Below are 27,905 nucleotides of genomic sequence, written 5' to 3'. Positions count from 1 at the left end.
CTCTTTTCACTGTAATTATTATTCTTGTTATTTTTGTGTGTGTGCTAATGAAGGTGTCAGGGATTGGTTTAGGTGATGAATGTACAACTATGTAATAGTACTTGTGAACAATCGAATGTATGATTTGTTTTGTATGACTGTGTGGTATGTGAATATATCTCAATAAAATGAATATAAAAAAGATTCTTTGATCTATGTGTTCATAGTTTTCATTAAATTTGGAAATTTTTCAACCATTATTTCTATAAATATTTGTTCTGTCCCATCCTCAGTCACCACTTTGGGGCTCCTGTTATCCTGACATTAGACTGCTTAAAATTGTCCCACAGCTCGCTGATATTTCATTTTCTTTTGAATTCTTTATTTTTTCTTTGTTTTATTTTGAATAGTTTCTGTTGCTCTGCCTTTGAATTCAGTATCTTTCCTTCTGCAATGTCTAATCTGCTTTAATCTTATCCAGTAGAGTTTTGATGTAGGATACTGTATTTTTTGTTCTAGAAGTTTAACTTGTCTTTTTTCTATCTTCTATGTCTCTGTTTAACTTTTTGAATGTATTAAATACAGTTATATTAACTTTTAATGTTCTTTCCTATCACTTCTAATATCTGTGTTTAGTTCTAAGTTGGTTCCAGTTGATTCATTATTCTCCTCATTATGGGTTGTGATTTTCTGCCTCCCAGCATTCCTGGCGGTCTTGGAGTGGACATTGTGAATTTTATCTTGTTTACTGGATATTTTTGTATTCTTGTAGACCTCTGTGAGCTTTGTTCTGGGCTGTAGGTACGTTACTTGGAAATTTCCGGGTCTTGCTTTTATGATATGCCAGGCGGGTCTGGCGCAATTCTGTCTTGGGTTAATTATCCCACACTACTGAGGCAAGACCTTCCTGAGTACCCTACCCAATGCCCCATGAATTAGGTTTTTCCAGTCTGAGTGTGGAAACAGGCACTGGTCTTGGCCCAGGGTGAGTGCCTCTGATTCCCTCTAATCCTTTCTGATAATTCTTTCCCCTGCCTCGCGGAGTTTCTTTATTCACATGCACTGCTCAGTACTCTGCTAAATACTCTTTTGTGTATTTTTTCCAATAAAGATTTTTGTGAGTATTTAAAATTCTTTCCATGATAACTTTTTGGTCCAAGTAAGTTTTCTATTAATTTTACAGCTTGCTTCTGAATATCGATTTGCTAGATAGCCCAGACCTAATGGAGACAACCATTGATGGTGTAACTGGGTCACCTGACACAATGGAAACATCTCCAGCACCAGATGAAATGAACATTGCTACCATGCAAACTGAATTAGCGGAACATGAAGTTGAATGTGGGAGTAAGTAAATATTCTGTATTAGATCAATGATACCTTTTTATTTATTTCCCTTTGGAATGAGATATTTAAATCAATTCCTCCAAGAATATTTTATGCAATAGTTGAATCTGTTAATTTAATTTGGAATAGTTATGCCCTTGCATCTCCTTGGTTTAAGGATCCACTGAAATATTTAAGATAACATAATTAGGTCATTAAATATTTGTGTGAGTTAGAAGTCATTAAGCAGTTAGGAGTTCTCAACCTATCTTTTTACTTTGTTTCATGAGTAAAAATTTAGAAAAAATGTTTCTTTGAAGATTTTCAAGGATACAGGGTTGAATGAATGTTTGGACATCGCATTACCTCCTAGAAAATACTTTGTTACTAATGAGGATAATTTTTGGCCAGACCTGCAAAAATAAATGATCCAGTAAAAATGCTGATTTCCTTAACCTTCTCAGTGGTTTAAAGGACAAAAAATGGCAAGTTGAAAATATCTATCTGTTTATGAATTTGGCTTGATCTTAAAATATGAATTATCTTTGAACAGGTGTTTCCTGTTGAATCTCAATGTAATGCAGGTGGTCATTTTAAAACAGTTGTATTCATATGGCTGTAGCCAATTTTGATTACTATAGCAGACTAAAATGGGACACCATTTCTAAACAACTCATAGGAAATTGCCAGTGACAATTGCTATGCTTTCTGAGAGTATAGAGTACAGCAGTAAGTATTCAGTGATTTAGAAATAAGAAATGTTAGTGAAAAGTTACACAGTGCTTTTTGTTAGTAGAATATGTTGAAGGAGTACTGGAAGTTGGTGTTAAAATTGTATCCTATACCAAACCAACAGTCCTTAATTTTGTGGGAATGTCAGGGACAATCCAGGTGAGACAGTTCAACACTTTTGCATTTTCCCCAAAATCCTCAGGGTGGCCCTGCATATATATTTTTATTCTCTGCCCAAATTACTTTGGGATGTGTCGCTATTTCACACTGATCTATTTCATGGTATTTCACACCCACTTCTCATTTAGGGTTCCAGGTAATTGTGGTGTTTGAGCGGACTGACTGTACAAGTTAAATTGTTTAGAGGGTAAAGATCTTGCACCAAATCCTGCACAGTCAATACTGTGCTTTAAAACTTCAGCTTCCATGTGAGACCAAGGGAAGAAATGTTTACTTGGTGCAGGATCTATATTTTCTGTAACACATTAAATAATTTGACTTGTGGGGTCAGTTTGTTCAGACCCCATGATTACATGGAACTTTGAATAGGAAATGTGATCTGGTAAGTTTGTACAGTTTAGTGTGATATCCCGATACATTCCAGGGTAATTTGGGCAGAGACTAAAAATGTATTTCTACATTTTTGCAATTTTTACAATTCCCTCATGAGAAGTTGGGGGAAAATATGGAAATGAGGGGCATCCCCACCTGGATTGTCACTGATACTCTCAAAAACATTGAGGACTACCAAATTGGTGGGCTGAGCCCTTGATCTTGGGGCTTGCACTTGTGGGGCTTGTTGCTGCAGGGGAGAGGCTGGGCCTGTCTGTGGTTGTGCCTAAGAGTCTCCCCCAGGGAACTGCTTTGTTGCTCAGATGTGGCACCCTCTCTCTCAAGGCCCACTCGGTGGGTGGACTCGCTGCCCTCCCCTCTGCGTGCGCCGTGGCTCCTGGAAGTGTGGATCTCCCTGGCAATGGGCAGTGCAGGACGTGACTCCCAGGGGTGGGCCTGGACCTGGCATCATGGGATTGAGAAAATCTTCTTGACCAAAAGGGGGAAGTGAAATGAAACAAAATAAAGTTTCGGTGACCGGGACGTTTCGACTGGAGTCGAGGGGTCACTCTTGAGGGCGTTCTTGCGCATTATATAGATGTCCCATTTTGGTTTTTGGTGTGTTGGAATGGATGGAAGGAAGTGCTTGGGATTGTCAAACTGCAACCCAGTAGCCTTGATTCTTGAAGACAATGGTATAACTATGCAGCTTACACAGTGTGACCCTGTGATTGTGAGAACCTTGTGACTCATACTCCCTTTATATGGTGTGTGGACAGATGAGTAAAAAACTGGGGACAAAAATTAAATAAAAAATAGGGTGGGATGGGGATAAGGAATGCTTTAGGTATTCTTTTTTACTTTTATTTTTATTCCTTTTTTTTTTGGAGTAAGGAAAATGTTCAAAAATTGATCGTGGTGATGAATGCAGAACCATATGATGGTACTGTGAACAGTTGATTGTACACTGTAAATGATTGTATGGTATGTGAATATATCTCAATAAAACTGAATTTAACACACACACACACACAAAAAAAAAATTGTATCCTGTTTGTTCCCTAAGTGACCACTACAAATTCATGGTTAGTTTCCAGTTTTGATGGCCCTGGCCTGCTGGAATTCACTCCTGTTGGAAATAGTCATTCTTTGTCACCTGAAGGATGTGAGACATACCAGCCAATGCCATCAGGATTTATATTCAGAAAGAAGCAGTACTAGGTTAACAGAAAGTATTTCCAGGGTTAAAATAAAAAGTCTTATGGAGATGGCAATTTTGGTTTCATTTACATTCCATTTTATGTCTTTTATATGAAGTCAAAAGTTTTTTGAATTCTTCCAGTGCTGCAAGAATATTGTATTATTAATAAACAACATTTATTGAATGCCAACTTGTTTAGAAGATTGTATGATGTTAGAGGGACATGGTAAAATGAACTGCAGATCCCTAGAAAAGATCAAATGAGATATTTGAAAGTCTGATTTATCAAAGAATTTATTTTACAGTGCTTTATTCTTGAATCTCAGATTAGCAATTTGAAAGTATAGGGAAGCAAATTTTGAATCAATGTAGGGAAGAAGTTTTTAACTGTTTCTTCCATGTATCAGAAATGGATACCTAATAAGATGGTGGGCTCCTCACTACAGAAGTTATTCAAGCAGAGCCTGAATGCTGTTGAGGTAGTAGCAGAAGAAATTCTTTCTTGGTATGCGGATTTTGTTAATATGACTTACACAGTTTAGATTGGTAACCTTACTTAACTCAGTCAATCAGTGAGAAAATTAGTGTTGTGATATATTAGCAATTAACATCTTACCAAATTTGGCATCCAGTTTATTCTGTCTTTGTAATAGCAAAATTCTGATTCACTTAAGTAAGTAGTTATAAATAATAACAGTCATTTTTTAACAGCTTATTCTATAATCTCAGAATATTCCTCAACCAAACAAAAGTGGCTAAAGAAGCTTTATTTCAACCCCGAAAATAATAATAACTTATCAGACCATTTGTGATCTCAACTTCATGTTAAAATTTAGTATCAAATAATTCAATGCATTATAAAATGAGTTGGCAATTAAGTAAATGGAGGGAGAGGAAAGATTTCGAGAAGATCATTTTTTAGTTAAGGATTCTTAGCTTTGGTTGCGTGTTAAAATTACCTGGAGAGTTTTAAAAAACTACCAGTGCCAGAGTCCTCCCTCCGGAAATTCTGATATATTTGGTCTGGGTGAGCCCCGGGAATCCACATTTCTTACAGGCACCCCGTCTAATTCTAATGTGCAGCCAGTGGTAAGAATCCAGTGGATTAATTAACGAAGAGGAAATGATTTCATGGTTTTCCCTCCCTTCTACTTGATTATATAGAAAGATGAACATTTATTAGGCATTTAGCAACATTTTTGTCAAGTGACAGTGTAAAAATTCCAACTCACACCTAATTAGTCCCTGCAAAATAAGATTATTGAAGGGTATAGTTAATTTAAGTAGAGATCATTTCAAGTTGAATTGTGTTTAGTGTATTAACTTTTTAGTAGTTAGAAGACTATTTGTAGTGTGTTTTGCAGATAGATGGGATATAATGATGACAAATACTTGTCCTTCATCACACATGATGGTACCAATATATAATATTTTGAATCAAGGAATGAATACATGTATGGCCTCAGTCAATTTAGTTTTAGGCAATGTATAATCAGGGCCAAGGTAAGAAAGCAGCTAAATATTGAGGTTAGGCAAGAGCTTGGGTCGTGGTTATGGAAGAAAAGGGCCATATCACAGGTGTTCTGTGCCCTTTCTTCAAGTCTCTTGGCTGGGTCAACCTTCACAACCACACATGCTATTTAAAGTCTATATCCAGTTGCTTTTTAGAAGGGTACATATATGGGGCACTGTTACTGCTTAGGATTAACTCTTAATAATCAAACTAATGGAGAATTTCTTAGACATGGAAAGAAAATAGATATATTCTATAGTAATCTGGATTATTTCCTTTAGTTAATGGTAACTGGTGTCGGAAAAAAAAACAACAACCTAAGCCTATACCCTCATACAGCCTGGCCAACCGAGGGATTGTTTTACTTCTTTTTTTTTTCCTCCCAGCATTGAAAGATGCCTCTGAGAAGCTCAGACAGCTTGAGATGGAGAACAGTCATTTGCCGTCCCCTCTTCCCAACGTCGATGTTAATGTCAACAACCAGGTATTCAGATTTCTCCTTCTTAAAACTATTAAGCATCACCAGTGCTCCCAGAAAGTCTTTATTTCCAGAGTCTTTTCTTTTGCTGGGAAATTTGTCTATGCTGAGCTCTTATAAACCTACTTTCATCTTTTGCACTATATTAACAAAGATGAAATTTTTAGATGTTCAGGAAGAAAAGAGGAAACCTGGGTGGCAACACAGAGAATTGTAAAGTCATCTCGTGATTTCTTTTTTAACATACAGTCAAAAGTGTTATGGTTGTTAAACCTTTTATTTGATTCAGCCCATCCTTTTTCTATTCTATTCAATAGGTCTTGATTTAGTTTAACAACCTGCTGAAAGCTTTTTGAAATTAAAGAAGGATTTGTTTGAAAGATTCCTGCTCTGGGTTGTGTTTTTTTTTGTTTTTGTTTTTGTTTTTTTTTTTCCAAAATGGTGGTATAGAGAACCCTGGGTTTCAGTTTGTCCTTCAGAGCAGCTAGTAAGTAGCCAGGTATTGTATGAAAGAACTGTTTGAGGGACTCTGGAGGCCAGCAGGGCACCGAACACCGTCCAGGGAAGAGCAGAACGAAGAGACTGATAAACTGTGGTGAAGAGCTGTGAGTAGATTTCCATGCTGCAAAGGCTGGTGCCCATCCCCCACTGGCATAGCAGGCTGCCTTGGGAGCCACTCCCTGGCTGGAAATAGACGTCTGTTCTCTTAGGAACAGGGGTAGGGAAGCAGCTGGGGTTTCAGCTCTAAGCACAGCTAAAGTCTCTCTACCTGCTGGGGACAGAAAGCAGCTGGCAGTTTCAACCCTGCTCCCAGCAGGGGTGGAAGTAGGGCTGTTTGAGAGACACAGTAACTTCTCAGAGCAGCTCTTCCTCAAGAAAAGAGGTGTGGACACAGCCCATCACAGTTTGCTGCTGTTCATTAAAGATTTCAGATCACAGGGTCTGGGATCTGAGCAACGGTTTCAACCTGCCCCCAGAGTGGCTGGCCACTCTGTCTCAACCATGCCCCCAGCAGGAGCAGAGTTGATTGAGAATTAAAGGCACAATTCCACCTTAGGACTGCAAGGAACAGTTGTCTGAAGAGCACCATCTGCTGGGCACGCCAGGAAAGAACAGTTTCAGGGAGGTGTCATGGAAAAGATGGGCATCCTTCCAGGTCTCCCCAGGGCACTTTTACACCTGCTTCATGGGTCCCTGGGCCTATTTTGACAGGCAAAAGCTGACTGAGGAAGGTCCCCTCCAGGGGGACCCTCCTCCCAGAGTTAGCCCTCCAGGTAAAAGCAGCTAGAGATAACTATAAAGGAGTGTTAAAAACATACAGAGGTAAATAAAAAACAAACAGAACAGACCAACATTCTCAGAGGAGGAACAGGAGAAAGGAAGCTTACTCCTGGGGATGAAACAGTTGCATAAATAGCACAATCTAAAAAAGTGTACCATATATCCAGGGCGTGAATCAGATGAATAAGAGCAGAAAATATTCTGATCAGTTAAACACAGGCTATTCTAAAGGTCTAGAATAAGTTGAACCAAGTGTCAAAGAAGAGCTTAACACAAAGCCAACCAACAAGAAAACCCTAGGCAAGATGTGTCGGTTTAATGTATTATGCCCCCCCAAATACCATTATCTTTGATGTAATCTTGTGTGAGCAGACTTATCAGTGTTAATTAGATTGTAATTCTTTGAGTGTTTCCCCAACTATGGGTGATGACTCTGATTGGATAATTTCCATGGAGGTGTTGGCCCGCCCATTCAGGGTGGGTTTGAATTAAATTACTGGAGCACTATATAAGATCAGACAGAAGGAGCAAGCTGCTACAGCCAAGAGGGACACTTTGAAGAATGCACAGGAGCTGCAGATGAGAGACAGTTTGAAGACAGCCGTTGAAAGCAGACTCTTGCTCCGGAGAAGCTAAGAGAGGACAAATACCCCAAGTGCAACTACGAGTGACATTTCTGAGGAACTGCAGCCTAGAGAGGAATGTCCTGGGAGAAAGCCATTTTGAAACTAGACCTTTGGAGCAGACACCAGCCACGTGCCTTCCCAGTTAACAGAGGTTTTCTGGACACCATTGGCCATCCTCCAGTGAAGGCACCCGGTTGTTGATGACTTACCTTGGACAGTTTATGGCCTTAAGACTGTAACTTTGTAACCAAATAAACCCCCTTTGTAAAAGCCGATCCATTTCTGGTGTTTTGCATTCTGGCAGCATTAGCAAGCTGGAACACAAGAGAAAAGCTGACCTCCAGAGTAAACCCACCAAGACAATTAGACACCAGCAAAAATTACAAGCCATACTAAGAATCAGGAAGATATGGCCCAAAAGAGTAAACTAAAACTTCAGAAGAGATACAATTAATTCAGTCTAATTAGTTGAAATAACTAATTAATGATGTTCAACAAATCTCCAAGGAGATGAAGGAAAATATGGTAAAAGAGATGAAGGTTAGTAAGAAGACAGAGTGAGCATAAAGAATTTGAAAGCATGCAAAAAAATAACATACAATAGAAGAGATAAAAAATACACTTCATTCTTGAGAATGAACATGAAGTTGGAAGACTCACTGTTCCTGACTTTAAAGCATATTACAAAGCTACAGTGGTCAAAAAAGCATGGTGTTCCTTGTGGCTCACACTCCATTTATCTAGTGTATGGATGGCTGAGTAGAAAAATAGGGACAAAAACTAAATGAAAAATATGCTGGATGAGGGGGATGATATGGGTGTCCTTTTTTGCTTTTATTTTTTATGCTTTTGTTCTTTCTGGTGTAAGGAAAATGTTCAAAAATTGATTGGGGTGATGAATACACAACCATATGATGGTACTGTGAACACCATTTGTACACCATGTGAACATCCATGTGTATACCGTGGATGATTGTATGGTATGTGAATATATCTCAATAAAACTGAATTTAATTTAAAAAAAAACAACATGGTGCTGGCATATAGATAGATATATTGAGCAATGGAATAGAATTGAGAGTTCAGTGATTGAATTCAGAATCGAATTGAGAGTTCAGAAATTGATCTGTGGGCAATTGATTTTTGACAGGGCTGCCAAATCCACCCAAGTGGGACAGAATAGTCTCTTCGTCAAATTGGTTTAGGAGAACTGGATATCCATATCAGAGAGAACAAAACAGGAACCCTATATCACTCTAATACAAAAATTAACTCAAAATGAATCAAAGGCTAGGACCATAAAACTTCTAGGAGAAAGCATCTTCAAGATCTTGTGGTAGGAAGTGGTTTCTTAAACTTTACACTCAGAGCACAAGCAACGAAAGTATAAATGGGACCACTTCAAAATTAAATACTTTGTGCTTCAAAGGACTTTGTCAAGAAAGTGAAAAGGCAGCCGATTCAATGGGAGAAAACATTTGGAAACCACATATCCAATATGGGTTTAATATCCAGGGTATATAAAGAAGATCTTACGACTCAACAATAAAAAGACAGTCAACCCAATTAAAAAATGGGCAAAAGACTTAAATAGACATTTTTCCACAGAGGATATACAAATGACTAAAAAGTACATGAAAAGATGTTCAACATCACTAGCTATTAGGGAAATGCAAAGGAAAACTTCAGTGAGATATCATTTCACACCTACTAGAATGGCCAATATTATTAAAACAAACAACAACAACAACAAAAAACAGAAAACTGCAAGTGTTGAAGAGGATGTGGAGAAATAAGAACACTTTTTCACTGTTGGTGGGAATGTAAAATGGTACAGCCACTGTGCAAGACAGTTTGGCAGTTCTTCAGGAAGCCAAATATAGAACTGCCATATGATCCAACAATCCCACTACTAGCTACATACTCAGAAGAACTGAAGGCAGGGGGACAAATAGACATTTGCACACCAGTGTTCACAGCAGCATTATTCACATTTGCCAAAAGATGAAAACAACCCAGGTGTCCATCAGCCAATGAATGGGTAACCAAAATGTGCTGTACACATATGATAGAATATTATTCAGCTGTAAGAAGAAATGAAGTCTTGATGCATGTGACAACATAGATGAACCTTGATGACATTATGATGAGTGAAATAAGTCAGTCACAAAAAGACAAAATATTGAATGACCTCCCTAATATGAACTAAATATAATGAGCAAATTCATAAAGTTAATATCTGGAATATAGGCCACCAGAAGATAGAATGAGGGCAGAAAATGTGGACCTGATACTTAGTTTGTGCAGAATTTGTAATAAGGTTGATTGTAAATGTTTGAAAAAGGATAGAGGTGACGGTAGCCCGTTATAGTAAGTGTCATTAACGGCAGTGATCTGTGTCTGTGATTGTAGTTGAAAGGGGAAGTTTAGGGTGGTATATGTCACTAGAAGGAAAGCTAGAAGATAAACATGAGACTGTATAACATAATGAACCCTATTGTGGATGATCACTGTGGTTAATTGTACAAATATAACAATATTCTTACATGAATTACAACAAATGTATGTCACTATTAAAAGGTGTTAATAATAAGGTGGTATATAGGGGGAAAGTACCTATTGCTAACTACAGACTATAGTTAACAGTAATATCTTAATATTCTTTCATCAACAGAAACAAATTACCACACCAATCCTAGGGATAAATAAAAGGGGGGTTTCTTTTTTTTTTAATGTCTATTTGTTATTTTTCTTTTTGGAATAATGAAAATGTTCTAAAATTCATTGTAATAACGATTGCACAACTTAGTGATGATACTGTGAGATATTGATTGTATATGTTGGGTGGATTATATGGTGTGTGAATATATCTCAATAAAATTTGCATTTAAAAAAAAAAAAGATACCACCAGTTCAACAGCTGTTTTTCCAGAAACAAAGAATGACTTAGAAAATTATTTTTGAAAAAGCCTACACCAGTGATATTAGTATAATATTAACAACTATTCTTCAAGCTAGAAAAGTCAAGGCAATTACTGCCAAATAGGAGATACTTACTTTTGTATTCTTAACAAGTACTGTGTTTATTTAGTAGTTAAGTGATACCCAACAGTTCACCCATACTTCAAGAAGTGTAGCTTTTGTCTGGCTGGTTTCTGAAGGTTGCCTCCATTGTCCCAAGGGAACTTAGAACTGTCATCAGATTTTCTGTGTCCAGATTAGGGTAGAGAGAAAGAAAGTAATTAATCAAAAGTGTAAAGATTACAAAGAAGATTCCAGATCAATATGTGGTGGCAACTTCCTGCTAAATTAAATTCCTCATATTCAAGAGCAGGGGTCAGCAAACTACAGCTGACAGGCCCCATCTGGCCCACCTTCTGTTTTGTAAATAAAGTCCATTGGAGAACACCCGTGCTCATTCATCTGCGGCTGCTTTTGTTCTACAAATGGCAGAGTTGAGTAGTTACGTCAGAGACTGAATGGTTGGCAAAGACCCAAAGTATTTACTATCTGGCCTTTTACTGAAAAAGTCTGCCAACCTCTCGTGAAGAGAATATAGTTGTTATGCCCTGCTTTTAATTTTCTAGCCTAAAAAGGCTAGTTGCTAAAGCCAGGCATGCCTTAATTGTGCCTACTGTCCTTACTAATAGAAAGTTTAGATTTTGTTTCTTTAAGCATTTTTTATTTGATTACTGCTCATCAAAGAACGAGGACAAAAGGATCCCTGAAATGAAATTTAAAGGTAAAGAAAATCCTGGAATTGTCTCAAGAATTTAAGGGAGGGAGATAGTTGAAGAATCTATAGTTCTGGGCATGGCACAATGCCTGCAGAAGTTCAGAGACATAGGTCAAGAGAAAGCACAGAAACCAAGGATGAGGCACACAAAGTAGGAGGCACCGAGAAGAACCCCAAAGACACAGAATCGTGGCTGCTCAAGAGGGGAAAGAACTGTCCATTCATCCAACCACCATAGTATTCCAAAAGGGGATTAATTCAGTATCAGCCTAAGGAGCACCCTGTGTTGGAGAACCTGCTGTTTCCCTTGGCAACCCATTCAATTTTTAGATAACTGTTCGAAAATGCTTTCTTACATCAGGGTGAAATCTGCATACCATGAACAGCCACAATTAACATAGGACACAAAGACATTTTTCAACTAATAGGAACCATTCTGAAGACCAGGAGGTCACAGGCATAATCTTAAGTAGAAATTAGTTAGACTTTCTTTTGTATCAGAAACATATAGGGAAGTTTTCAGATGTGGGGGCCCCACCCAGAGGCAGATGTGTGGCAACTACACTAAGAAACACCAGGTTAGAGTCAACACATTAATTACATCTTTTCAAACCTGAAAGGGTGGTACAGTATGTACCTGGTAGCTATCCTGTTTCGCAGTACAGAAGCCCAGAGTATTTAACACTAAGAAAATATTTGCAGCACACTTGTTATTTGGGCCAGTGTTAAAATAGCAGCAACATAATAAGAAGAATGATGCCTGTTATTATTACAAATGATCATTATTTGAGTAAAATACAGTAAGTTGTACAAATATTTGTGTTTCTTTTAAATTTATTTCTTAATTTCTTTCCTCCCGCTGATTTCCTTTCATAATAATTTGTTTATTTTGTTTTAATTAAGGTCTTCATTGATTGGATTTGTGCTTTACCCTATCTATCTTTTTGATGAGTCTAAACCTGAGGAAGATGTGTTTATGATTATATAACATGAAACTAGATGCACCATCTACCTGGAGACAGCTCCAAAATTACCAAGATTAGCCTCTGTGGGGCCTAATTTAAGTGTCATGCATTCTCCATGCATGTGGTTTAATTCAGACATTTGTCCCTGATTAGTTATTTGGTTGCTTAAAGACAGGAAATTGGGCTAGATGATGCCTCAAAGTCCCTATCAATTAATATTTCATGTTTGTGATTAATGGGCCTTAGTTTGAAACTGCAAGTAGGAGTTTACTTTACCTGGAACAGGATATGGGTGCTTAATACGTATGATTTCTTGGTTGTCTGTTCTAGTTTGCTAATGCTGCCAGAATGCAAAACACCAGAAATGGATTGGCTTTTATAAAGGGAGTTTATTTGTTTACACAGTTACAGTCTTAAGGCCATAAAGTGTCCAAGGTAACACATCAGCAATCAGGTACCTTCACTGGAGGATGGCCAATGGTGTCCGGAAAACCTCTGTTAGCTGGGAAGGCACGTGGCTGGCATCTGCTCCAAAGTTCTGATTTCAAAATGGCTTTCTCCCAGGATGTTCCTCTCTAGGCTGCAGTTCCTCAGAAATGTCACTCTTAGTTGCTCTTGGGGTATTTGTCCTCTCTCAGCTTCTCTGGAGCAAGAATCTGCTTCCAACGGCTGTCATCAAACTGCGGTTTCTCTCTCAGCTTCTGGGCGTTGTTCAGTGTCCTTCTTGGCTGTAGCTCCTCTTCAAAACATCACTCTCGGCTGCACTGAGTTCCCTCTGCCCGTCAGCTCATTTTTATGGCTCCACTGATCAAGGCCCACCCTGAATGGGTAGGGCCACGCCTCCATGGAAATATCCCATCAGTTATCACCTACACTTGGGTGGGGCGCATTTCCATGCAAATCTAATCAGCACCAAAACTTCTGCCCCACAAGACTGCATCAAAGAATATGGCTTTTTCTGGGGGACATAATACATTCAAACCAGCACAGTTGTCTGCATATGAACATTCATCAATCTGTTTCCTGTTTCTATATAACTATAACCTATAACCATAGAACTGAAACCTACAATTAGTTCGTTTTTAATTTCTAGGAAGAAGTGGTGAAGTTGACTGAGAAATGTCTTAATAATGCCATTGAGAGTCCAGGGTTGAATGCTGTGAGAGTTCCTCCTGAATTCAAGAGTAACATCCTGAAGGCTCAGGTGGAAGCAGCGCATAAGGTAAAATGAAGAGCGTGGGGCTTAGTGTCAGGAGAGTCTTAAGAACAAATAGAATACCTGAATGTTAAACAAGAGTGGCCTAGCCATTGATTAGAGGTAGCATCAAGAAACATGTTCATGGTGGTGAAATGCCTTTCCCAACTCTAAATTCTAATCAAACTAGATTAAGAGGGGGAAGTCTTGGGATAAAAAGAAAGAATAAAGAGGCTCTGGGACATAAGAAATTAAAAGAAAAACATCTTTGCCACTTTTAGATTTTTTAGGTTATTTCACTAAGTCTGTGATTCTAGATCTTTATTTATATATGCATTATTCCCCACCACCCATCTATCCCTAATCTGGCAAAATTTTGTTGTTATTAGCAACAAGATGGTAGTACTAGTGATTATAGCTGTGCCGTCATAAAAGATGCAGTGACTGGGGACCAGCCCCGTAAAGGTCATGGCATCCACACTCAGGATTGGTTTTCCCTTGGCTCTCCTTAACTGTCAGACTTTTCTTCCACACTAACATCAGAACAAAAGCCTGCCTTACCAAGGCAGGTTGTGAATTATGATTTCAGTAAATCCTGTTTTAGGGAAGATATGCTTTACCCATCCTGACCCCAGGCATAAGCCTTGGAGAGATCAGAGAGGACTTTAAGAATATTGTTCATGTTTCTTTCCAACACCCCTCCAAACTTCCCCCTAATGTAAACTTAAGGCATATAATATTTACATATAAAAATATAAAAATAACAATATAGGCTCTTGAGTCAGACAATTTGGGTTTGAATCCCATTTCTACTGCCTACTAGCTTTGTAACTTTGGGAAAATCAATTAATTTCTCTGAACCTCAGATTAAGCATGTTTAAAATAACGATAATGGTAGGACCTACCTTAATGGGAGCTTTAAGGGAGAAATAAGACAAGTGTAAAGGGGATGGAATAGCGCTAGCACAAAATGAGCATTTAATAAGTGTTGATCCCCCAATTGTATTAGCAGCAGGTGGTAATAGTTGTGACCACCTTGCATCTCAGTTGTACTTTGGATCGTTCTTGATTCAAGGAAGAGAGAACTCACTTGAATAACCCTAAAGTAAGAGATTGATTTCAGAGCTAAAAACCTTCCCATGAAGAAAAATTTAGGACCAGATGGCTTTATTTTCAAATTCTACTAAACATTTAAGGAAGGCATAATAGCAATTTTACACAAACTCTTTCAGAAAATAGCAGAGGAGGGAGTACATACCAACTCATTTTATGAGGTTGGTATATTACTCCAATACCAAAACCGGAAAAAGATATTACAAGAAAAGAAACTAAAGACCAGTACCCCCTTTTGAGCATAGACTCGAAAGTCCTTAACAATATAAGCAAATCCTACCTAACAGTTAATGGAAAGGAGGGTACATCATGACCACCTAGTGTCTGTCTCAGTATTGAAGGCTATTTATCATTCAAATACCACTATAATTAAAAATAAGAAAAAAATTCTCAATGTGAAAAAGGCATTTCACAAAATTCAACACTTGTCCATCCATGATTAAAAAAAAAAAAAATTCAGCAAACTAAGAATAGAAGGGAGCTTCTTCCCCCGATAAAGAACCTCTATAAAAGCTATCATTATACTTCATGATGAAAATGCATCTACCCAAATGGTTGAAATCAAAGACTGACAATCTCTGTGTTGGCAGTGATGGGGCTCCTCCAGTGCACACACATTGAGGATATAAAATGGTTACAAGCACTTAGGACAACAGTTTGTCAGTGTATTAAATGTATACCTGACCATCGAACCCTGCAATTCCATTCTTAGGTATCTACCCAAGGGAAATTAAAATTTATTTTCACATAGATATTAGTATATGAATGTACCTAGCAGCTTTATTCATAATCGCCAAAAACTATAAACAACCCAAATGTCCATTGATAGGTAAACAGATAAACAGATTTTGGTATATCTGTACAGTGGAATTCTACTCAACAAATAAAAAGGAATGAATTAGTGATACATGCAACATAATGGGTGAATCTCAAAAAGACATCATACTGATCTAAAGAGAGACACAAGAGATAAGTACTGTATGGTTCCGTTTATATGAAACTACAGAAAATACAGATGATTGTTCGCCTTGTGTTAAGGATTTTTTGATGAGATTACCTGGAAACAGCTCAAGGGAACATATGGGGGGAAGTAGTGGAAATGTTACCTACATAGATTTTAGTGTTGGTTGTATGAACCTGTATATATATATATTTTTTTCAAAATTCATCAAACGGTATAGTTTATTAAAAGGGGTATATTTTACTGAATGTAAATGATACCTCAGTAAAGTTGGGGGGAAAACTAACTGGCCTCTTGGGGAAATTTTTTAAAGTCCCTCCTAAAATATTCCTTGTATTTGGGGGAAAATAACAGGCCAAATATACACTTTAACATCTGTTGCTTCTTTTTATCACGTATTCAGAAAATTCTGGCAGTGAAACCTTTTGGTTTTGGTATAGCTAGCACAGTATTGCTGCTTAAATAATGTAGTGCTGTCTTCTAAGAAGGTATGAATTTGTATGCCAACATGTTGAAGTTGATTATGTGACAGGATTACACTAGGTGCAGAGCTGATATGTCTGTGGATAAGTTATGATTACCTCAGTTTTTAATTCAGTAAACTGATTCTTCTAATTTTACTGGGAAGAATGTAAACTTATTATTAGTTTAGTATCCTCAAAGATGTAGGATTTTTATGATGTCATTTTCTTAGGTCACAAGAGAAGACGACATATCAAGTCATAAAAGTGCTGACGTTCAGGATGCTGCTGCAAACAGGTGCAGTTCTGGAGATGAGGTTAAATTGATGTGCTTATTTTTCCCTGTTAACCTTTTTCTTCCTCCCCAGTCCATCACCACATGGTTTCAGGATGTCTATTTGAAAGATATCTTGAATTCACACTCTTCTTTCATTCCGCAGCTGCCTGGTGTGGAGTTGTAGATTATTTGAAGACACTCCTGATTGGTCTCTTTGCATCCCCATTCTGCTTCACCTAATTCAAACCGTAGAGCACAGGCAGCCTTTAAAGATCTTTTTAATCTCAGAAGTACCTGATGAGAAATGTATACTATTTTTCTTAGGTATTGTAATTAACTTTAGTATCATCTGTCATCAAAATGGCCTTCCTTTTATAAAATTATTTACCATGGACTCTCACATTCACCAAGGAGATTTCTTTGTGGCTCTTTCCAAGTTTGTTTCTTTCTGCCTTTCTTCTCTTTAATGAGTTTTATACCATTTATTTGTCCATTAGGCTTTCCTATTAGGTTTTTATCTCCTGCTGTATGTAAATTTGTTTTTGTTTTTAGGTTTCTATTTTAATTATAGCAAAATATACATAACATAAAAATCATTTCAACCATTTTTAAGTGTATAATTCTGTGACATGATGTATATTGACAGTGTTATGTAACTTTTACCACTATGTGTCTACAACACATTAACCCAATCAGAAACTCGTACCCGTTAGGCAATAATGCCCCATCCCTCTCCCTCCGGTCCCTTATAGCTACTCTTCTATTTTCTGTCTCTGAATTTGATTAGTCTACATATTACATTAGAGAGGTCATAGAATATTTGCACTACTGTATCTGGCTTATTTCAGAAGACCCGATGTCTTCAGGGTTTATCCATGTCATGGCATACATCAATGCTTCATTTCTTTTGATGGCTGAATAATATTCTGTTTGTTTATTCATTCAACTGTTGATGGAAACTTGGGTTGCTTCCACCTTTTGGCTACTGGGAATAATGTTACCATGAGCATTGGAATACAAACATCTTTTTGAGTCCCTGCTTTCAAATCTTTTGGATAAATAGCTGGAAGTGAAATTTCAGGGTCATATTGTAATTCTGTTTCACTTTCTGAGGAACTGTCAAGGTGTTTTCCACAGTGGCTGCACCATTTTACATTCCCACCAATGTACAAAGGTTCCTGTTTTTTCATATCCTTATCAACACGTTATTTTCTTTTTTTTTTTAAATAGTAACATTCTAGCGTGTGTGAAATTGTACTTTTCAGTTGCGTTGCTCTAATGCCTAATAATATTAAGCAGGTTTTCATGTATTTATTAACCAAAGTATATTTTCTCTGATGAAATGTCTATTCATGTCTTTTGCCCGTTTTTAAACTGGGTTATTTGTCTTTTTATTGAGTTGTAGCAGTCCTTTATAAATTCTGCATTTTAAATGCTTATTAAATACATGGCTTACAAATATTTTCTCCCATTGTATAGGTTGTCTTTGCACTTTCTTGATAATGTCTGTTTCAGTTTGCTAAAGCTGTCAGAATGCAATATACCAGTAATGGGTTGGCTTTTTCAATGGCTATTAGGTTGCAAATTTACCAGTTCTACGGCCATGAAAGTGTCCAAATTAAGGCATCGAGAGGTAGATACCTTCTATGAGGAAAGGCTGATGACATCCAGGGTTCCTTTGTGACATGAGATGATATAAGGCAACATCTGCTGGTCCTTCTCCTGGGTTCTGGTTTCAAAATGGCTTTCTCCAAAATGTTTCTCTTAGCTTCTGTGTTAGTTTGGATTCTCTAGAGAAACAAAAGCAACAAGAGATACCTAAATAAAAGATTTTATAAAAGTATTTCACGCAACTGTAGGGATACATGAGTCCAAATTCTGTAGGGCAGGCAGCAGACTGGCAGCTCCGATGAGGGTGTTCGATGAACTCCTCAGGAAATGAACTGGCATCTCCAATGAACTCCTCAGGAAAACGCTTTGCTGGTTAGCCGAAGAGGAAGTGAAGGTGCTCTTTCTGTCTTGCTTAAAAGTCTTCAACTGATTGGATTAAATCCAGCTGATTGAATTCTCTTGTTGTGGAAGACACGCCTTTCACTGAATGTAATCAGTCACAGCTGCAGCCAGTTGACTGATGATTTAATAAACCAGCCTTCTGTTTTATTAACCAGCCACAAATGTCCTTGCAGTAATGGTTAGGCCAGTGCTTGCTTGACCAGACACCTGGGCACCATCACATGAACCTCACCATCACAGTCCACCACTTATCAACTTGGCACTTATACACATCACCTTAAACCATACTTTATCTCTAAGTAGAGAACAGTAGTAGACCTATGTTTCACCTAACAATACTCCGCTGTCCTGTGTACAACCAGAAACACACTAAATCTCTCCAGGATAGGGTGCAAGTTCTTGGGTGACATTAACTCTTAAAATTGATTTCCTTTAACTTAAATACTGTGAAATGAATAATACAGCTTATGTCATATGATAAGGGGATAAGTTAGAAGAAACCAAAGATATTTCCTTTACAGACAAATACAAACATACTCATAACAAAACAAGGAGGGAATATTTGTGCCATCATAGTCCTCGTTTCTGTAACTGGTCACATGGTCATAGTTCATACTTATCACTACCTTCTTCCACTATCCATTCCATGTTTCCTTTACCCTCAGCAAGCACTTCAGCTGGCCGTGGTTCTTTGTCTGGTGGGGTGATCCAAACCTTCATTCCTGAAGTTTCTTGGCTATTGGTAGTCCTGCCTGGATTGGGTTGTTGCGGTTTTCCATTAACTTTTAATCACAGGGCATGGTAGTAGTAAGAGACGCCCTAGGGGATCTCCTGTGTTCCAGGAAAACTCTCCTTTTCCTCCATTTTGTAATTTTAGTGCTATTTCCCCTTGATAGGATCAATCACCCCAGCCAGTACAGTAATCCCCTTCCTTGCCTGCTGATTCAGAGGCATAAGAAGCCCAGAGTGGCCAGGTGGCAGTCTTAACTTCCAGTTCAGTGGAATTATGGTTGTGTTTCTTGGTGGAAGCAGTCTTCCTTTTGGAACTAAATCTTGTAGACCCAGAGCTTAAACTTGCAGGGAAAGGAAGCAAAAATTTTCCTAATGAATCACGCCCTTCGTTGAATGTAATTAGTCACAGCTGCAGCCAGTTGACTGATGATTTAATAAATCAGCCACAAATGTCCTTGCAGTAATGGTTAGGCCAGTGCTTGCTTGACCAGACATCTGGACACCATCACATGGCCAAGTCGACTCAGGAACCTAACCATCACAGCTTCTCCCTGCTTTCTGTCTCCGTGAACTCTCTTAAAGGACTCCAATAAAGGATTAAGACCCACCTTGAATTGGGTGGGTCACATCTCCATGGAAACAACCTAATCAGAAGGTCCTGCTCACAACAGGTTTGCCCCCACAAGATTGGATTAAAAGAACAGAGGCTTTTCTGAGATACATCATAGATTCAAACCAGCACAATGTCCTTTTCACAAAAGTTTTTAATTTTGATATGGTTCCATCTATCTATTTTTACTTTTGTTGCTTATGCTTTTGGTATAAAAATATAACAATTAATTGCCTAATACAAGGTCTTGAAGGTATTTCCTTATGTTTTCTTCTAAGATTTTTATAGTATTTCCTCTTACATTTGGGTCTTTGATCCATTTTTAATTATTTTTTACATATTGGGAAAAGTAAGAGTCCTGATTCATTCTTTGCATGTGCTGTCCCAGCACCATTTGTTGAGGAGACTTCTTTCCCCATTGAATGTACTTTGTACCCTTGATGAAAATCAACTGGCCATTGATGTGTGTTTACTTCCAGACCCCCAATTCTGTTCCATTGGTCCATTTGTGCTTATTCCACTGTTTTAGTTACTGTAGCTTTGTAGTAAGGTTTAAAATCAGGAAGTATGAGTCCTCCAACTTTGGTCTCTTTTTTCAAGATTACTTTGGCTATTTGGGGCCCCTTCCAATCCCATATGAATTTGAGGATCAGCTTTTTCATTTCTGCACAAAAGGTTACTAGAATTTTGATAGGGATTGCACTGAATTTTTAGATAACTTTAGGTTGTGTTAAAATTTTAACAATAGTAAGTCTTATCAATGAACACAGTATGTCTTTCCATTTATTGAGGTCTTTTTTAATTTCTTTTAGAGATGTTTCATATTTTTCAGTGCACAAGACTTTCATCTCCTTGGTTAAGTTTTTTCCTAGGTGTTTTATTCTTTTAGATGGTATATAAATTGAATTGTTTTCTTGAGTTCCTTTTCAGGTTGTTCATTACTGGTATATAGAAACAAGAAATTTTGCGTGTTGATCTTGTATCCTGCAGCTATGCTGAATTTGTTTAATTCCAGTAGTTTCTTGTGGATTCTTTGGGATTTTCTGTAAATGAGATCATATCTGTGAATAGAAATAGTTTTACTTCTTCCTTTGCAATTTGGGTGCTTTTCTTGCCTAATTGGTGTGGCAAGAACTTCCAGTATAATATTGAAAAACACTGTGACAGTGGGCTTCCTTGTCTTGTTCTTGATCTTAGGGGGAAAGCTTTCAGTCTTTCAACATTGAATATAATTGTTCTGGTTTGTTAGAGCTGCCATTATGCAAAATACCAGCAATGGATTGGCTTTTTTAAAGGGAATTTATTAGGTTAAAAATTTACAGTTCTAAGGCCATAAGGGTGTCCAAACTAAAGCATCAACAAGAGGATGCCTTCACTGATGAAAGGCTGATGGCATCTGGAACACCTCTGTTAGCTGGGAAGGCACATGGCTGGCATCTGCTGGTCCTTTGCTCCTGGGTTCTGGTTTCAAAATGGATTTCTCCAAAATGTCTCTGGGCTTCTGTCTCTCTTAGCTTCTCCCTCTCAGCTCCTGTGCATCGTTGCTTGTTCTCCCAGGGTGTTTCTCTCTAAGCATCCGGGGGTCCTCTCTTAGCTTCCCCAGGGCAAACTCGGGATTACGTATCTCAGCTTTTCTCCAAAATGTCTCTCTCAGCTTCTCTGAGCTCCTTCTCTCTGTGAGCTCTCTTAAAGGACTCCAGTGAGCTAATTACTGGATGGGCAGGGTCACATCTCCATGGAAATGATCTAATCAGGTCTGACCTACAGTTGGGTGGGTCATATTTCCATGGAAACAACCTAATCAAAAGGTCCCACCCTAATCAAAAGATTAATAAGTCTTCCTCCACAAGATTGCATTAAAGAACATGGCTTTTGTGGGGATGTAAAAGATTCAAACCAGCACAATAATGTTTGTTATGGATTTTTCATGTATGCCCTTATGTTCCTAGTTTTCTGACTGTTGTTATCATGAGAGGATTTTGGATATTATCAGACATCTTTTCTGCATCAATTGATATGATCCTGTGGGGTTTTTTCCTTCATTCTTTTAATGTAGTGTATTACACTGACTTTTTTATGCTGAACTTCCCTTGCATTCTTGGAAGAAACCCCATTTGGTCATGGTGTATGATCCTTTTAATAGGCTGTTGGATTCAGTTTGCCCATATTTTGTTGAAGATTTTCGCATCTATATTCTAAGGGATATTGGTCTATAATTTTCTTTTCTTCTGTTTTCTGGTTTTGGTATTAGGGTAATGCTGACCTCACTGCATGAGTTAGGGAGTGTTCCTTTTTCTATTTTGTGGAAGAGTTTGAGAAGGGTTGGTGTTAATTCTTCTTCAAATGTTTGGTAAAATTCACCGGTGAAGCCATTGGTCCTGGATTTTTCTTTGTTGGGAGATTTTTGATTACTGGTTCAGTCTCTTTACTTGTTATTGGTGTCCTGATATTTCCAATTTAGTCTTGACTCAGTTTAGGTAGTTTGTATGTTTCTATGAATTGGTTCATTTCATCTAGTTTATCTAATTTATGGGCCCACAATTATTCATAGTATTCTCTTATAATCTTTTTTATTTTGTAAGATCAGGAGTAATGCCTCCACTTTCATTCCTGATTTTGGTTATTCATGTTCTCTCCTTTTTTCTGTCTGGCTAAAGTCTTGTCAATTTTATTGATCTTTTTGAAGAACCAACTTTTGGTTTTATTGATTCTCTCTTTTGTTTTTCTGTTCTCTATGTCATTTATCTCTGCTCTATTCTTTACTTCTTTCTGCTAACTTTGGGTTTGTTTTGCTCTTCTTTTTCTGGCTCCTCAAGGTATGAATTTAGGTTATTAATTCTTAATCTTTCTTCTTTATTAATGTCAACATTAACTGCTGTAAGTTCCCTTCTGAGCACTACCTACACTGCATCCCACAAGTTTTAGTATGTTGTGTTTTGATTTCCATTAATCTCTAAGTTTTTTATAATTACCCTTTTGATTTCTTCTCTGACCCACTGGTTGTTTAAAAGTGTTTTGTTTAATTTCCATATACTGTAAATTTTCCAGTTTCCCTTCTGTTACTTATTTCTGGCATCATTCTGTTGTGGTCAGAGAAGATGCATCCTATGATTTCAGTCTTTTGAAATTTATTAAGATTTTTTTGTGGCCTAACGTATGATCTATCATGGAGATGATCCATGTGCACTTGAGAAGATTGTGTATTCTACTGTTATTGCATAAAGTGTTCTGTGTGTGTCCATTTAGGATTTACTTCTGCCTTTTAGCTATGTTTTCTGTGTATCTGAGTTTTTTTGTGTTACTCAGTTCCTGGGATAAATCCATTACTGCCTGTTTTTTGTATTTAGTTGATTTTTTTGTAGTGTACTGGTTTGAATCCCTTCTTTTTTCCTTTTCTCTACACTTTTTAGTGGTTACCTTTGTGGTTACTGTTAACATCTTAAACTAGTAAGAACCTAGTTCGATTAATACCAACTTGATTTCATTAGTGTACAGATGTCCTAATCCTATACATCTCTTTCCCTTCTGCTTTGTAATATTATTGTCTTAGGTTACATCTTTCTACATTGTATGCCCATTAACAAAGATTTTAATTATGTTTTTACATTTGCCTTTTAGGTCACGTAGAGAAAAAGCAGTTACAAACTAAAAGGACAACAATACTGCATTTCATATTTACCTGTATTTCTTTTACCTTTATTTTTTTTTATGGCTTCTATTTTCTGTCTGGTGTCCTTATATTTCAGCCTGAAGGACTCCCTGTAACATTTATGTAGGGCAGGTCTTTTGGTAGTGAACTCCTTCAGCTTTTGTTTGTCTGTAAATGTCTTAATTTCTCCTTCATTCTGGAAGGATTATTTGCAGGTGTTCCAGTTTGCTAGTGCTGCTGCTATTGGAAAATACCAGAAATGGATTGGATTTTATAAAGGGGGTTTGTTTGGCTACAAATTTACGGTTCTAAGGCCATAAAAGTGTCCAAACTAAGGTGTCAATAAGAGGAAACCTTCACTGAAGGATGGCCAGTGGTGTCTGGAACACCTCTGTCAGCTGGCTGGCATCTGCTGTTCCCTTGCTCCTCCCGGGTTGCATTTCAAAGTGGCTATTTCTCCAGAATGTCTCTGGGTTTCTCTTATCTTAGCCTCTCCAAATGTCCTTCTGTCTGCATCTCCAAGCTTCTCGAAGCATCAGCAAGCATCTCTGTTGGCTTCTAAGCATCTAATGTCTGTGTCCTGGCTTAGCACATCCTGGGGCATTTTTGTCCCTCTGCTCTCTGTGTGAGCACCCTTTAAAGGACTCCAGTAAACTTATCAAGATCTACCCTGAATGGTCAGGGTCAAATCTCCATGGAAACATTGAATCAAGAGGCCACACCCTGATTAAAAAGATTAATAACTCTGCCTCTACAAGGTTAGATTAAAACATGACTTGTAGGGGGACATAATATATCCAAACCAGCACAGCCAGCTATAGAATTCTTGGTTGACAATTCTTTTCTTTAAGGAATTTAAATATATCATCCCACTGTCTTTTGCCTCCATAGTTTCTGTTGAGAAATCTGCTGTTAATCTTACTGATGATCCCTTGTATGTGACAAGTTGCTTCTCTCTTACTGCTTTCAAAATTTTCTCTCTGTCTTTGGATTTTCACAATGTCTCTATTATGGGATAAATACACACTTGGTCTTGGTATTTAATTCTTTTAATATGCTACTGGAATCAGTTTGTTGGTATTTTGTTGAGAACGTTTTCATCTGTATTCATAAGGGATGTTGACTTGTAGTATTCTTTTCTTGTGATGTCTTTGTCTGGCTTTGGTATCAGGATAATCCTGGCCTCAAAGAAAAGTTAGTAAGTGTTCCCTCCTCTTCTGTTTTTTTGGATGGGTTTGAAAGGGACTGGTGTTCATTTTTAATATTTTTATTCTTTTTAGTATTCAAAAGTGTCTTTCAATTTGAAGTTCCATGTCTTTTCTCAGTTGTGGAAAACTACAAGCTGTTATCTTTTTTAATATCCGCTGTTCAATTGTTAAACATTAGTTGGAAAATCTTAATCACTTTTCTGTGTCTCCTGTTTTTTTGTTGTTGTTTTGTTTTGTTTTTATCTCTTGCTTCTGTGCAGTATTGTGGATGCCACAGTAGTAGCTTCCTTTTTACTAATTATGTCTGACTTTCCCAACCTGGGTTTATCCCTCTTTTTTTTCATAGTCTTCTTGTGGATATGTCAAGAACTGCTGTTGTTGCTTGCACACTTTTCATTGATATTGGGGACAACTGGGATTTCCTGTTGGATGTAACACCTTGGTGGATGGTCTTTGATTGTCAATTTTCCTCTTTCCTCCCTTGTTTTAAGAGTCATTTGTAGGACTGCTTCTGTCTTCATTATTCTTCTCTGGGCCAGACACTCTTTTCAGTGCTCCCATGCCTACAGGTGAGAGATGCTGGGTTGCTTCTACCTTCTGCAGCAGAATTCTGTATCCTGTCTCCTTGGACTGTGACTTCTCCCTGTTTCTGACTGTTCTCCAGTAAATCAGGTTTTCTGTATCATTTCTCATCCGCAGAGATTTCCCATTCTTGTATTTGATAACAGCTTTAAAAAAATCAATTTATCTATTTATTTTGTATTCTGTCTTTGCATGTTTTATATAATTTCTCTGGATTTTATGCTTTTGGGGGAGACTGAAACATCTAATCTGCCTATAATCTTGAAATCATTGTCTTCTTCTTTGTGTCTTTCAGGATTATGTCAAAGTTTCTGAACTATCACTGGCACCCTTTATTGGTTTTAAGTTTTGTATATTTATTCTTTTGTTAAAGTTAAGTCTTCTCTATCATTTTGTTGAGACTTTAGGAGGAAAGTCAGGTATTCCACCGTCTTGCTCCATCTGTGTATGAGTCTGACCTGGATATGGAAACTGTTATGTGATGGGTGGAGAAGGATTTCACTAATTGTAACTTCTTCCCCTACATGAACTTGTTATGCTTCTTTTACATTTCCTTCATAATATAATTTTTTCTTTTTCCACCCAGTACTGTATTAAATGAGAATAACGTGTTCCTTCCTGAAGATTCTCTTGCTCTGGTACATGCCGCACCTGCAGGAAATGGTTCTGTTCTAAAGGTAAGAATACTTTAACTTCTTAAGGTTTCTCCAAGAAGGTATTGAATTGTGATTTCTGATTGACACTTGGCCTTAAGCTGTGAGACAAGCATCGTGCTTCAACGATTTAGATAGAATCCTATTGCCACATCCCTCACAAGAGTACCACAGGGCTTCTCCAGTTTGTACATGTGTTAGTTTCTTAGAGCGACTTGGACTATGCTTCCACTCATTTTTACTTCTAAGAAAATCCAGTGTTTCATGCAGAATAGGTACTTTTGAAGTGCATATTTGATAAAGGAGTTAAGGATATATCTCTAACACATAGTTGATATTGTTGAAATCCAGAGTGTGATTTACCCTAGAATGTAGCTTTATGAGTAACTTGACCTGTTTCATTCATTGCTGTACCCCTAGTACATCAAACAGTATGTGGCATGTAAAAGACTCTTAAGTAAATATTTGGTGATTGAAATCATCCTTTTAAAATAACAGGAACCTGTAATTGATTGTGTTGCAACATAACCTAGCTCATTCCAACTTCTCTCTTTCATGTATCCACTTACCACACTTGTATCATTTCAGAAATCATAAACCCAGTTCATTTGCCAATAAATGTTTTAATTTTGTAAGTTAAATTAAAAATTATCCTTGTAAGTGAACATTTATCATTTTCCTCTTTTGTTGCATCATGTACACGTATCACAGAAATTTACCAGGAATTTCATAAAAAAAAAAAAACTGGATATCACCTGTTTCCCACCATCCAAAGATGTGTATAGTTAATATTTAGGTGTATAGTCTTTCAGGTTTTGGGACTGTTCCGGTTTGCTAAAGCTGACAGAATGCAAAATATCAGAAATGGATTGGCTTTTACAATGACGGTTTATTAGTCCACAAATTTACAGTTCTAAGACCATGAAAATGTCCCAGTTAAGGCATCAACAGGATGATACCTCCTGTGAGGAACAACCAGTGGCGTCTGGGGTTCCTCTGTCACATGAGAAGGCACATGGCCAGAGTCTGCTGGACCTCTCTCGTTTTAGTTCCTGGTTTCCATGGCTTTTTCCAAAATGTCTCTGGGCTTGTGTCTTAGCTTCTCCTGGGGGCAAACTCTGGATTACATAATGTCTCTGTCAGCTTTTCTGAGCTCTCTCTCTCCATGAGCTCTCTTAAAGGACTCCAATAAAGGATCAAGACCCACCTTGAATGGGCAGGGTCACATCTCCATGGAAACAATCTAATCAAAAGGTCCCACCCACAATAGGTCTGCCCCCACAAGAGTAGATTAAAAGAACATAGTCTTTTAAGGGGTACATAACAGATTCAAGCCCGCACAGAGACTTAAAAAAAAAAAAAAAAAAAAAAAACAAGGGAAAATACCTTTAATCAGCTCTCTTTCTGCCAATTAAAATTCTAAAACGATATATTGATGTCTTTGACTATTCATTGAAAATCATTAAGTATAACCTGAGATACTTTTAGAACAGAGAGGGACATTTAGTTCAAATAGTATCTATTGCATATGTGTAATATGTACCAGACAGCATGCTAGGCTTTGAAGATTCAGAAATGAATGAAACATGGCCTCTGCTTTCAAGCTTCTTATAGTCTAATGGGAGAGATAGTTTTAATACATTGTGATAAGTGCTGCAGTGTAGATACAGGATGGGAAGAGGTGGGGTGGGACGAGGGAGATAGAAGAGAAAGAACCATTTTTCCATGTGTCTGATTATAATTAAGTTGAATGTTGAAACTTGAATAGGGTATTCACCAAGGCATGAAGGCTGATAGAAATAGAAATTTATCAATAAAGGGCATTTTATATTACGTAGTACATTCTAGATTCCTGTTCCTCCAGTTTCCAGATTGAAATTTTATCTTTTGGTGTTTTTAAATTCTTCCTACCCCACAGTCTCTCTCTCCTCTCTCTCTCTCACTCTCTCACTCTCTCACTCTCTCTCTCTCTCTCTCTCTCTCTCTCTCTCACACACACACACACACACACACACACACACACACTGCAGTATAGCCTTATGTCTTCTATAAGATGCTTCAA

At 37.6% G+C, this 27,905-nt stretch overlaps 1 protein-coding gene across 2 annotated transcripts in view; it reads left to right on the top strand.

Moving 5' to 3' along the window:
* EPB41L5 (erythrocyte membrane protein band 4.1 like 5) overlaps positions 1-27,905 on the top strand; it is a 167,575-nt gene that overhangs the window by 123,416 nt on the left and 16,254 nt on the right. For both annotated transcript variants that reach the window (XM_037848982.1, XM_037848981.1), the window contains exons 17-21: positions 1,163-1,326; positions 5,690-5,787; positions 13,483-13,611; positions 16,353-16,417; positions 25,777-25,867. In XM_037848982.1, the coding sequence (XP_037704910.1) occupies positions 1,163-1,326; positions 5,690-5,787; positions 13,483-13,611; positions 16,353-16,417; positions 25,777-25,867 (547 nt within the window). The remainder of the gene's footprint in view (positions 1-1,162; positions 1,327-5,689; positions 5,788-13,482; positions 13,612-16,352; positions 16,418-25,776; positions 25,868-27,905) is intronic.

The sequence above is a fragment of the Choloepus didactylus genome, chromosome 9 (genome assembly GCF_015220235.1).
Source record: "Choloepus didactylus isolate mChoDid1 chromosome 9, mChoDid1.pri, whole genome shotgun sequence".
Lineage (NCBI taxonomy): Eukaryota > Metazoa > Chordata > Mammalia > Pilosa > Megalonychidae > Choloepus > Choloepus didactylus.
Note: the sequence above shows the minus strand (reverse complement) of the source record. Positions and strands in the feature narration are given on the sequence as shown.